This window comes from Equus asinus, chromosome 17 (assembly GCF_041296235.1).
Source record: "Equus asinus isolate D_3611 breed Donkey chromosome 17, EquAss-T2T_v2, whole genome shotgun sequence".
Classification (NCBI taxonomy): domain Eukaryota; kingdom Metazoa; phylum Chordata; class Mammalia; order Perissodactyla; family Equidae; genus Equus; species Equus asinus.
The window spans coordinates 25,125,699-25,139,868 of record NC_091806.1 but is presented as its reverse complement, the minus strand read 5'-3'; the positions used below and the strand labels follow the sequence as shown (position 1 = coordinate 25,139,868).

General features: G+C 35.6%; 2 protein-coding genes across 2 annotated transcripts; both read left to right on the top strand.

The window, feature by feature from the left end:
- Nucleotides 1-205: 205 nt before the first annotated feature.
- On the top strand, nt 206-1,150 carry LOC106844037 (olfactory receptor 5D13-like). The gene has a single exon (XM_014861378.1). It carries the CDS (start codon nt 206-208, stop codon nt 1,148-1,150), a length of 945 nt encoding a protein of 314 aa, XP_014716864.1.
- Nucleotides 1,151-10,026: 8,876 nt separating this feature from the next.
- LOC106844039 (olfactory receptor 5D14) lies at nt 10,027-11,055 on the top strand. Its single transcript, XM_014861379.2, has one exon. It carries the CDS (start codon nt 10,027-10,029, stop codon nt 11,053-11,055), a length of 1,029 nt encoding a protein of 342 aa, XP_014716865.2.
- Nucleotides 11,056-14,170: the final 3,115 nt, after the last annotated feature.

Sequence of the window (14,170 nt, the reverse complement as noted above, 5' to 3'; positions counted from 1 at the left end):
AAGTTGCTTAACTTATATATGCCTCAATTTCCTTGTGTAAAATATGGAGCTACTTGTTTTACAATTCATGGTGGTATTTGAAGATCGAAATTAATATATTGTAATGTGTTAGCACAATCCCTGCCACATGGTAAGTGTTATATAAATATACTACCACAACTACAATTTTTATTATCATTATTTCAGATTTTCTTCAACAACAATCATGTTGCTAGCTGAAGGAAATCAGAGTGCTGGAACCACATTTACCCTCTTGGGCTTCTCAGAATATCCAGGCCTCCAGGTACCCCTGTTCCTGGTATTCTTGACCGTCTACATGGTCACTGTGGTGGGGAACCTGGGCATGATCATGATAATCAGTATCAGTCCTAAACTCCACACCCCCATGTATTTTTTTCTCTGCCAATTGTCCTTTGTTGATTTTTGTTATTCCACTACAGTTACACCCAAACTGTTGGAGAACTTGGTTGTGGAAGACAGAACTATCTCTTTCATAGGATGCATCACACAATTCTTCTTGGCTTGTATATTTGGGGTGGCAGAAACATTCATGTTGGCAGTGATGGCCTATGACCGCTTTGTGGCAGTTTGCAACCCTCTGCTCTACACAGTAGTAATGTCCCAAAAGTTCTGTGCATCATTGGTGGCTGGGCCCTACACATGGGGTATAGTCTCTTCTCTGATACTCACATATTCTCTCCTGGCATTATCCTTTTGTGGGTCTAACATAATAAATAATATTTTCTGTGACCACTCAACCATTGTCTCTATCTCCTGTTCTGACCCTTACATCAGCCAAGTGCTTTGTTTTATCATCACCATATTCAATGAGGCGAGCAGCCTAGTAATCTTCCTCACTACTTATATATTCATTTTTGTTACTGTCATAAAAATACCTTCTGCTAGTGGATGCCAAAAAGGCCTCTCCACTTGTGCCTCCCACCTGACTGCAATTGCCATTTTCTATGGGACTATCCTGTTCCTTTATTGTGTACCCAATTCCAAAAACTCATGGCTTACAGTCAAATTGGGTTCTATATTTTATACAGTGGTGACTTCCATGCTGAATCCTCTGATCTATAGCCTCAGGAACAAAGATGTGAAGGAGAGTGTCAAGAAATTAATGAATTACTCAATACAATTTTGTTGAAGATTTGTATTTCCAAAAGGAATTTTATTGAATATATTGAGATTGTTTAATGCTTCTAGTAGAGATGATGATTTAAATTATCTAGTCAACTTACCAGATTTTTAAATCTATTGTAATAAACTAGTTATTTGATCATTTGACTTCTATTCACTTCAATGTTTGGTGAAATATCTGTGAAGTAACATAAATGTTGTGGGTGGAAGTGTCCCCAAAATATCCGTGTCCACCAAGATGCTCAGAATGTGATGACATATAGTAATAGTGTCTCTGTAGATGTAATAAAGGTAAGGATCAAGGTGAGATCATTCTGGATTAGGATGGGCCCTGAATCTTATGAGTGAGTCTTTATAAGAGACAGTAAATGACACATGGAGACACATAGGGAAGAAGCCTTTGTGAAGATGGAGGCAGAGATTGATGTTTGCTGCTACCAACAAGGGGGCTCCAGGATCCAGCAGAATCTAGAGGACACAAGAAAGGATTCTCCTCCAGCATTTTCAAAATGAGCATGGTCCTGCCAGCACATTCATTTCAGGCTTCTGCTCTTGAGAACCGTGAGGGAATAAATATCCATTGTTCAAGCCAACAAGTTTTTGCTAGTTTACTGCAGCAATGCTGGGGATTTTATTTAACAGTAAATATCAGACCATTAAATCTAAATCTGTTGAATCCTATATTGGTGTGGTAAATCATTTTTAAGCCATTCTTCCATTATATTTAAGCAATGAGAATGTCAGAGTTACAGTGGAATTTTGAGACACTGTAGCTAACTAGGAGTGTGAATATGGAAGAATTAGCAATGAGAATCTGGAGGCACTATCTCTAAGATCTGGCACAGTTATTTACTCCTTTTTCCCAAAGGGTGTCTTGTACTTGTATTATAGTACAGGAAGTGATGTTAAACATGATGCTTCCAAATATATAAAAATATTGTTTTTATATGAATTTCTGGAAGGATTACCAAGGGGACCAAAAATGAAAAGTTCATAGTTACTAAATTCAGATATCTCACAATCTGATGTGCCAAACTTGATTCTGTAAATTCTCTTTACTAACAATAAATATCATAATACATTTTAAAAGTAGTTTGTATAATCCTTGTTTTGCTTTAAAATGTTAATCTTTGGTTAATTACACATTTCACCTGCATGGCATAGCTTCATCTGGCAGACAAATATGGCATGGTTTCAACTGTTTTGATTGAAAAATCCTCTATATTTATTATTCTTTTGTTAATATTAACCCGGTGACTGACTCTGTTAGAGAAAATCAAAATGTTATCTTTATTTATCTCTTGCTAATCATGGTTTGTATCACACAAGGTTCCCCGGAATACGCACTGTGCAGATCGCCAATGCTGTTGCTCTGTCACTTTAGTGATTAAATAGTAATTGCATCTTAAGAGCAAGTGTGTTCATCTCAAATAAAACTTTCTAACTTCACCTTGTACTATAAGGGTATACCACAAAACCTTGTCTTATACGTGAGAATAAATAGGCAATTTTAAAATACAAAAAAAACAGATACTTTACTTTTAATTTTCCTTAGCTATAAAACAGAGATTCCACGTAATTTTATCATAATATTCTGACCAATTGCCAATACACTGTAAGGCACATTTTCCATATAATCCTGCTCAAGGTTTGTTCACACTGGGAAATGAAATAGAAACCTTTTCATTTCAATTCCACCAGGGAGACTTAAATGTTTCTCTCTCTTTCTGTGTGTGTGCGTGTGTGTGTGTGTGTGGTGGTGTAGAATATATACACTCCCCCTTCCAAGAGGCTTATAATAAATTAAGCATTGTCAGTTGTTACCCTTGAAAGCGAATTTTTTTATTACATACTTTGTGGTACAGTGGCCTGTATATGGAGAAAGGGTAAATTGTCTTTGGCCTTGCATTTCTGAATAAAAGAGGAAAGAAGATGACAACACAGAAAAAGGCAGAAAAAAATATTTGAGTATGTTCATTTATTTATTTTTAATTTAGTGGAATATCTTGTCAAAGCACAAGAATATCCATCAAACCTAAGGTAATCAAAACAAGAGATTTTTCAAATGTTTTTATTCCTGCAAGTCATCTAGGGGTGCTATAAAATGAAGATTTGGGTGCAGTGGGGGCCAAGAGGCTACGTTCTAATAAACTTAAAAGAGATCTTCCTATTATCGGCCATTGGACCAGAATCTAAGTAGCAAGTGTCTAAACAAACATATTTTTATTTTGGATAAAATTCAGCTGGTGTAGAATCATGTCTAATTGTGTATGGAGTCATTAGGGAGCCTGTAATGTGAACTCCTTATTTCTCCTTTCTTCTATTGGCAACAATTGGAATAATAATGAAAATAATATTATTTATGAAATTTTAATAATCACACAAACTTTACAACAAGCACAATTTTATAAAAATATGAAACATTTAAGTTAGAGAAATAAAATTTTCGTAGTCCTTGTAGTCCTGGTATACTCTTCATTTTCAGTTTCTTTGAATAGTTTACCTTTGCAAACTCTCTGCAAAAGTGAGCCAGGGAGACAACAGTAGGACAAGAAGGCAGAAATGCAGGAAATACTATCAGTCAGGGCTTCATAGGACATTTTAAGAACTTTGGCTTTTAGTTTGAGTGAAATAGGGAAACACTGCAGGGTGTTAGAAGAGTGATATGATCTCATTTAAATTTTATAAGAAATACTCTGGCTGATGCTGAGAACAAACCCTGAGAGAAGAGAGAGGTAGAAAGTGGAAACCTGTTAGGGGACTATATAATGTACAAAAGGTGATGATTACTGCTGTTCTCTCTTTCCTCTTAAACCACATGCAGTTCTTCAAAAAAACAAAAACAAAATCTCATTCTTAGCAGTGCTAGTCTATAACCACTTCCTGGATGTTTGTAAGCTTCTGCTTCACATGGTTGCCATGTCACAGAAGTGGTACTCCATCCTTCTGGCTGGATGCTACATTTGGGCACTGTCTGTAACCTTACGCTCATTCTCTCATTGTATTGGTTATTGTGAGTCCAACAATTAACATATTTTTTATGAGTGTTTTGTTTCCGTTTTAGACGCTGTTCACTTCCTCCAGATAATTTTCTTTTTACTTTAGCTAACTTTAATAAATGAAGAATGCTCATAGTCATCACTTCCTAGCTTTCATTTTCATCACTATCCTGTAGATACTTACCACCTGTGGGCATCACAGAGTACTCCCCACATCTGCCTTCCAGCTCACCCTCATCCTTTCTCTCTACATTGGGCCCAACTCCAAAAACTCATGGGCAATTGTTAAGTATGGTCTGTGTTTTATGCTGTGCTAATCCCCATGCTGAACTCATTGACTTATAGCTTGAGGTATGAAAATATGAAAGAGGCTGTGAGGAAGCTAATAGATAGGCTGTAAAATATTTTAGTACTCAATCTAATCTTAATAAATATATTTCTATGAAATTATGTGTTTATTCAAATGTCACCTTCTCAGAGAATCTTTCCCTGAAAACCTAATCTAATGAGATAGTCACTTCTTAGCCCTCTAACCTGGTTTATATTTTTTCATAGCAATAGATGATATTTTAAACACATGCAATAACTTATTTGTCTGTTATTTGCGTATTCCAGTAGAACATAAAATCCAAGAGGACAGAAATTTCTTGTATTATTTTTGTATCTTATTTCTCTATTGCCTACAAAAGTGCCTAGAAACACATCATGCCTTCAATGAATACTTACTGGATGAATAAAAGAAGGAATGAAATAAGAAGTTCAGACTAAATTGACAATATTTAGTATTACACCCTGTTTACCGACCTTGGGTGATGAACCTTCAATGAATATGGCCCCCACTTGAGATTCTAAAGGCCAAAAAACAGAAATAATATAATCAAAGGTGACCTTGTTTGTTTATAGGAATGCTTCTACTGCAGATTCTTGTACTGTGAAAAATATGTCTTTGTCTAATTTTAAGTATTTAGTTTTAGTTGGATATTATATTACCACTTGACTATCCTACACTTGTCAGAACCACAAAAATGATGCCTTTATCATCAACAGTATCTCTCATAATTAGGTTTGAGCTTAATTTTTTTTAACTGTATAGGTTCAATTTAGACATCTTTCTCTTTCAGAGCTTAATTCAGATTACAGAAAAATTCAAGAGTTTATTCAGTATTATAGTTAATATGACAGGAAATTTTGGTTCATTTGGATTGCCAGACTCAGAAACTCAAAAGTGTAGGGTTCTGTACATAATTGATAAGTAATAACCCCCGATTAGAATGATCCTGGTTCACAAAGATGAGAGAAATTTTTTAAAGTTTGAATTAAGTGCCAGAATACTTCTGAATCATCCCATCTATTTCTGGCTAAGTTGCTTTTGGGCACTGGCCAAGTGATAATTCTTGCCTATAGGAAAGATAGAAATAATGTATCACTACCATTAATCTTGAAGTATAGCATCTCAAAAATGCTTAGGTTTCGGGAATAATTCACAAGAAAAAGGATCTGAAACATGTAAATACTCTACAAAATATCAGTGGAATCTCTCTGTAAGCAAAATATACTTGCCTGCTATATTAATGTTTCTATTAAGAATTCTTATATAAGTTGGCTTCTCTTAAGACAAAATACACCTTTAGGGTATTATACTAAGTGAAATAAGTCAGAGGGAGAAAGTCAAATACCGATGATCTCACTCATAAGTAGAAGATAAAAATCTACAGAGAAATTGAAATATATAACACTGTACACCTGAAATTTATATAATGTCATAAACTGGTGTTTGTTTATTTTTTAAAGATGGTACCTGAGCTAACATCTGTTGCCAATCTTCTTTTTTTTTCTTCTTCTTTCCCCAAAAGCCCCCCAGTACATAATTGTACACTCCAGTTGTAGGTCCTTCTGGTGTGCTACGTGGGAGGCTGCCTTAGCATGGGCTGGTGAATGGTGCCACGTCCGTGCCCAGGGTCCCAACCGGCAAAACCCTGGGCTGCCAAAGTGGAGCAGGTGAAGTTAACCACTCGGCCATTGGGCTGGCCCCTAAACCAGTGTTACTGCCATAAAAAAAAAGAAAAATAAGAAAAAAGAAATGAGAATTTCTTTATGATGCAGAGCAAGCCAACATTCATAAAGCAAAATAAATGTTACCACATTAAAATTAAAGCATATTCCCCTGAAACACAAGGCAACATTGAAAAGAGAAGCTTTAGAATAAGAGAAAAATTTTGCAACATATTTAACTGACTAACGATCAATATCTAAAATATAGAAATATCTATGACAAATTAAAGAAAGTAAATAAATGGTGATAATTTTTTTTAAAAAATTATATGAAAAAATCATCTTCAGTTCACCCTTGTGCATCCTCCAAATATTATTTTCTGTGTATATCATGGCATGAAAATCTGTGGCAAACCATTGCTCTTGAGAAACTCAAGCACATATGCCAAAAAAGAGCTGTACAAAATAGTCTGCAGCTGCACATTGTTTGTAATGACAGAAATGGAAATAGTCTAAATAGGCATGAAAAGAGTGATATAGGGCCAGCCAGGTTGCCTACTGGTTAAGTTCAACATCCTATGATGTGGCTGTCCAGGTTCGCTTCCAAGGCACACACATACAGCATTCACCTGTCAGTGACTATACTGTGGTTGTGGCTCACATACAAAAGAAAAGAGGAAGATTGGGAGCAGATGTTAACTCAGGGTGAAACTCCTTCAGCAAAAAAAAAAAAAAAAAAAAAAAAAAAAGGAAGAAAAAGTGATTGTAGTCATACAATTGAACACTGTATAAGTTAAAGTGATTGCATTCAAAAATATACCAGTTGGCTGTAAATCTCAGAAATCTTGCCTAATATCATTTAAATAGATCAAAAGTAAAATGCACTCTATATATTGGTTATGGATATTCACGAATAATAAATAATATCATGGAAATGAAAATCACCAAATTAAATATGCTGCTTATCATTGAGGAAAGAGAGAAGGGAATGAAATGGCACAAGGTTATGAAAGAGTCTTTAATCCAGTCTGCAATGTAACGTTCTAAAAAATAATAGGTAAATGTTCATTTGTTTCAACTCAGTCTCTCAGTGCTTTAAAGTTGAAAGTAGCTAGAAGCATATTTCACTTCTTTTTGCTGAGGGAAAAAAAACACCCCAGGACTTAGTGGCTAAAAACAATTTGTTACTTCTCACCATTCTGGGGGTTGAATGCATGATTCTTCTGCCAGTCTCACCTGGGCTCATCTCGTGGCTGCAATAATTTGGGAGCTCTACTGGAGCTACAACTTCTAAAATGGTATCATTCTTTTGTTAGGTGTCTTGGTGCTGGCTGTTGGCTTGGGTGCCTCAGTATTCTCCCACAGAATCTCTCATCCACTGGTAGATTACACTGGCTTCCTTGTGTGGTGATCACAGAACAGTGTTTGAAGAGATTAGAAGTGGAAGCTGTAAGGCATCTTGGTTCCTCTACTCCAGAATCTATTTAACATCACCTCCACATGTTCTTTATCAAAGTCACAGTTCCAGCTTAATGGGTTCATCACTGAATTCCCTAGTGGAAGCATCACTCCTCTAAACTAGTAGAGCTCATTGGTCCACTTATGGGAAGCAGAGATTTAGCTGGTGGTCATTAAGAATAATAGGGGATAGCTCCACTCCTATTTCCATCCTGAACCCATAAATTCTGGGTCCAATAAATTATTGGAAAAACAGCAGTATATACTGGTTTCAGATTTAGAGCATATAGCACATTCTGGAAGCAAGTATTCCATCTCTCTAAAGTATTGTCAACGGAGTTTTTCCTATAACTGAGTTTAAAAAATCTTCTTCCAGTGTTCCAGTGACACTTCTTGAATTTCTGAATACTAGATGAATTTTCTTTCACAGCTGTCTTTCAGGAACATCCCAAGGCAGGATTATTGTTCTGCAAATGTCCACGTTTGTGTGGTGTAGGGTTGTAGTGCTGCAAATGTCCATTTTTTGTGCGGTGCCAGCATATCATGTAGAATCATCTGAAAATAAGGCCCCGATTCTTCCTTCCATATTCAGTTTGTAGTAGGGAATACCTTATGAGGCTACAAGTTCAGGCTGTGAAACAGAAAGCAATACAACAAGAGTGTGGACCATGGTCATCTGTACCACTTGCTCAGTAACAGGAGCATTGTTGACTGCTGTGCACGCCTAATATTCTGGATTGGTGAGATAGAAAACAGCCAGTTCATGATGGAAAGTGTAGGTTGCATAGTAACTTAGTAGCCTATTGTCAATCATTCAGTCTCTATTAGGGTCAATTAAAAAGTCAGAAGCTGTTTTCCAAAAGGTGATTAGTTTTCCGCAGAGGAAGTTATTGCTTTAAAATCCTGAAAGTCTGATCTGTAACTCACTATAGAAGTTTATACAAAGTTATGAACAACACTTATCTGCAAATACACTTGAAGAACAATCACATATGCTGAGTAATATGACCTATTTAGCACAGCAGCTGGCATGACAGACTGGACTTGTTAGAACTTTCTCTTGTTTGGAGATTCATTCAAAATGGACAACCCTTTGGGTAACTTTATAAATGGGTTGGAATAACCTGCCTAAACTAGTATATGCTGCCCTCAAAATCAAGAAGCCAACTGAATTTTGTTGGAGATAAGGCATGATTTGAGAAATACCGCCTATTTTAGTTTGGTTGATGTCCAAAGGACATTTTAATTAGGTGCAAACAAGGCCTGGTAATCAATTTCAAGATGCAATTTTTCTATGTAATTTCAAGGAAATTCCAGTCGTTAAAAATGGTACAAGGTAACTGGCATTTGCCTTAATTACTTGTTTTGATTCTTGTGAGGAATATGTTGCTAATGATTCTCCAGAGTTTGAGTCCCCAGGGCTATCTAGTTGAATGTAAGAGCCTTGGCGCCCCAGTTATACTCAGCTTACAGAGAAACAGGAGGGTAGTGGCCTGTTTCTCTGCAGCAGGGAAGCTTATTCAAGTTTTCTATGAGACAGGTAAAATATTATTTTCCTGATATGGTAACTGGGGTCTTCTATTTTTTTTTGTAAGTCACTGTAAATGTTACCCAATTCTCAGTGCAATAATATTAAAGACAGAAGTTAATGCTCATGGAAATATTTGGCTTCAAGTCTATTGGCCAACATTTCATGAGGAATAGAATAAACTTTCCACCTAGGAATGGATATTTAAATATCTCTTTATATGCATCTTAAATTGGTATACAAACTTTCACAAAAATGAGAATTACTTAGTTCTGAAAGTATTCTTACCTGATCAATCTTCAGAACATTAAGAGAGATCTATACAATATCTAGGCTGCAACAGAAGCTAATCTTTAGACTATAAACCCTAATAAACTTCACACTACCCTGATAAGTCGGAAGGTTCTCCTATGTTCCTCAACCCTCAGCAGCTAAGCTAGTCAATGAGAGGTGTAGCCTTTACTGAACAAAAGGTGCTAAAATTGGATTGATAGCCTCTCTTCCTAGATTTCTCTAACATTTTAAATTATTCCTAAAATAAAAGCATATTATCTTGAAGATTTTAGTTGATCTGTGTGTATAGGCAAAATACAATAGCAATATATGTTGTTCTTTGAGGCAATCAGTTCACATTTTTTACAGACTCCTTAACTAGTTTAAGCATTTATGTGCAAATATTTCTGATCAGTTAGGTGCATGCTATGCTACTAGCCAATGTGTGGATGTGCACACTACAATATAAGAATTTCTTATGGAGACACAAATTGCAATGGAAATGCAAAGATGTTTCAGAGACTCAGCTTGGTTTGGTATATCCATAGCAGTTATCTGCATGAGGCATGTTCTATATGGACAAAACTAGCACCAATAACTCTTCTCATATTCTTTTCACTACCATAGAAAGTCATGACTTGTTTGTCACTCACGTCCATAAATCTTCTCTTTGACAGAAACAACTCTCTTCTTCCACCCCCTTCCTTTAACAGCATTGTGATGATGGTTGCAAGAAATCTAAGTGTGGAGACAACTTTTGTTCTCTTGGGTTTCACAGATTACCCAGAGCTTCAGGTTCCTCTCTTCCTTGTGTTTCTGATCATGTATGTTATGACTGTAGTAGGAAATCTTGGGATGATAATAATCATAAAGATTAACCCAAAATTTCACACTCCCATGTACTTTTTCCTTAGCCACCTTTCTTTTGTTGATTTTTGTTACTCTTCCATTGTTACTCCCAAGCTGCTTGAGAACCTGGTCATGGCTGATAAAAGCATCTTCTACTCCAGCTGCATGTTGCAGTACTTCCTGTCCTGCACTGCTGTGGTGACTGAGTCCTTCTTGCTGGCAGTGATGGCCTATGACCGCTTTGTGGCCATCTGTAATCCTCTGCTTTATACAGTGACCATGTCACAGAGGCTCTGTGCCCTCCTGGTGGCTGGGTCATACCTCTGGGGTATGTTTGGCCCCTTGGTACTCCTTTGCTATGCTCTCCAGTTAGATTTTTCTGGACATAACATAATCAACCACTTTTTCTGTGAATATACTGCTCTCATTGCTGTCTCAAGCTCTGATATACACATTGCACACCTACTGCTCTTCGGTTTTGCCACCTTCAATGAAGTGAGTACTTTACTCATCATTCTTGCTTCATACGTATTTATTTTTGCGACTGTACTCAACATCCCTTCTGCCAGCGGGCGTCACAAAGCCTTCTCCACCTGTGCCTCCCACCTCACCGCCATCACCATCTTCCACGGGACTATCCTTTCCCTTTACTGTGTGCCCAACTCCAAAAACTCTCGGCAAACTGTCAAAGTGGCCTCTGTATTTTACACAGTAGTCAACCCCATGTTGAATCCTCTGATCTATAGCCTGAGGAATAAAGATGTGAAGGATGCCTTCCAGAAATTAATGGTAACAAGAGTCCTATTTTCCTGAACCAATCTCAAAAGATGTTTTTAATTTTAAAAACAATGGAAACAGAGCCCTAAACCTATAGCATATATTTGCATGAGGTTTTTAGCGGTAACTGTGACATTAATATATTGTGAATTGGTATACTGAAATCCCTTGGAGTTATTTGTGTTGTATGTCACTGAAGTATTGTGTCTTTGTTGGGAGATATAGATAGATATGATGTGTGATAAAAGTGGGGGTGATGCTTTTCTGACACCTTCATTCCTTGGGTTCTGTGAATTCTCTGAAAGCACAGTCTTATGCTTTCTTACAGTCAGCTTATGCTGAGAAGTACTTTCAGCAAGGACAGTTACATCTATTGTTTAGGTGATGACATAGAAGTTGAAGAAACTAGCCTAGAGATGAATAAAATGGTTAATTTAAGACAGGAACTCAACTCTGATGACTCTAAATCTAGTGCTCTTTCACTGTAGTGCCTCTGAGGCTATGAATCTGAGAAACCACAAGGATTAGTTTTGTCCTTCAGAAAGGATAATCTCTCAAGTCATTTCACTATACCTAGATTAATTTTGGCTATTATTACTCAAAAGACTGCATTCCAGGTACTATGAGGTCTAGAAATCTCTACAAGTGTTTTCTAGTCTAGTCTAGTTCATATGCATTAGGACCAAGATGAATGTAATATGCATTTTACCTGGTAATATTGAGGAATCATGTTTCAAAACTTCTGTACCAATGTTTATATGAATGCCTAAATGAGCACAAAGGTCTAGCAACAAACACTCTAAAAACTTAAGCAAATTATAACAGGAAGGCTAACTCTATAGAATTCAAAATAAATTACAAAGTTCCTTCTATTAAACGATTGTCATATTGGAGAAAATAACCATATGAGAAAAAGATAAAATTACATCTCTTCCTTATTTCACACAGCAAAAGAGAGTTCTAAAAACAAGTTTAAAACTTAGATTACGTGAATATACGAAACTTCTTGGCCAAAAAACAGATAAGAAATTAAAATGGCAAATGAAAAGCTGAGAAAAAGTCGCCACTTATGTCCAATATAGCAGAGAAGAAAATGAAAATACTGTAGAAAATAAACATGATATAATAAAATAGTCTATATAATAGAATGCAAATAGCCCATAAATATATGAAGAATTATTCAACCTCACTCATAATAAATAATAAAAATACAAATGAAAACTGCCCTGAGCTAATATTTCTCATCTATCAGAATGGGAGAAATCCAAAAGTATAATGACATATCCTGTAAGTGAATCTTCAGGGAAACAGACATTTTTACACATTAGCAGGAAGGTAGCATGTTACATGTGACTTGAAATAATAGAAGAATTACGTATGCATTTATCCTCTTTCTAAGCATTCACTGTTCTGGGAGGCTATTCCAAAGATAAACAAAATATATCTAAATAACATAATCACAAGCATTATTGATAATAACAACAGACTGGATAAAATCCAATATGAAGGTGGTTGATTAAGCTATGGGTCACAATAAAGAAGTATACAGCTGTGAAAATGGAAAGAGGGAGGTTTCCATAGATTGTTGTAGAATGTCCCCCCAGAAATTTTTCTTAATTGAATAAAGACAACACACTGAAAAGTTTTTATAGTAAGATAAGTTCTGTGAGAGAAGTAGGAAAAATACAATGAAAACTAATAAAGATAAGAGGAGATGAAAGAAATCTTTCGGGAATGTACATTACAATATAGCCCTGATTTGTTGGAAATGCAATATTGTGCATAGTTGAAAAAACGTATATTTATGTCAAAAAGTAAACAAAAATATCTCTAAAATTTGAAAACAAATGAGTCTAGCTATAATGGTTACACATAGCCACAAAGTGTAAAACATTTTCCATAAAAGACTTTAAACAAAGCAATTTGAGTCTACCTCCTATTGCGCAATATTTATTTTAGCATAAAGTGAATAAATAATTATTGAAATATCATTGAAACAAAGCTTGTCAGCATAATAGAAGAGTTACAGGTCTAAAGTAAGGTAAGGTAAGTACAAAACTTTCATCTTATTTTGAAATCGAAATTTAGTTTGAAACAATTTTTTTTCTCAAAAAAAGTACCACTCATAATGACAACCCAATGGCAATGAACATTCCTATTCCCAAAATTTTCTCTAAAAGGAAATCTTTGCTCTCTAAACAGAACCAGAGTTTTCTAGACAAATAGCTGATTTGAAGTCTGAGGAAGAAAATGTAATGAGCCTGGAACAACCTAATTTTCCAGAAAGCAAGAATGCTGTGAATGGCTAGTTCGCTAGTGGATCATTTCAAAGAGAGATAGGAGGCAATTTCAAAGGGCTCACACAGGATTTAGTTAACATAAATTGAATATTGACTGAAATTAATTTATAGGCATAAAATGTGTTTAAATCTAAAAATTTTAATCTAGATACTAAAAAAGAAAAAATAAATTATTGGTTGCTTTTAATGGTTGCTGGGGTATCAATTCATAACGCTGAAAATTGGCAAATAAAGGAGATTAACATTTTTTCTGTCTTTCCTTTATGAATTGTATTTCAGGGTTACCTAATAGTTTATGAGGGGAAATTCAGAAGAAATAAAAGCAGAAAAAAGAGCAGAATTAGAAATTCACAATTTTAGAACACATTAAAAAATGGATCAGGGCAATGATTCCAATAGCTATTAAAGTCATTAAGTGAAAAGTTGATGGGAAATGTTGAAAGGAAATAATGATTCTGACGCTACATGATCTACAGATCAGACTAAGCAGCACTAAAGGTCAGACAACTAGTTAACCTATACCTCACAATTTGAAGCTACTGGCCTTAGTCAGAACCACCTGTGAAGAAGTCTTGCCTAAAAGAAACTAAAGACTCAACCTGAACTGATAAAACTTCCTGAGTATCAGTGTAAAAGTGCTGGTGCAGAACAAGGCAAATGACGACGAAGCAATAAGCCAAATACAGAACATACAGCATTCTACAAATGTTCCAGCTTTTCCAAAACTTACCTGATCACACATATTTCTACAGTCTCATACACACACACACAAAGGAAGGTATACATAATACACAGAGCAGAATGTTACATAGTAAAGACAATTTAATTATACCAATCAAATTTGTTTGATT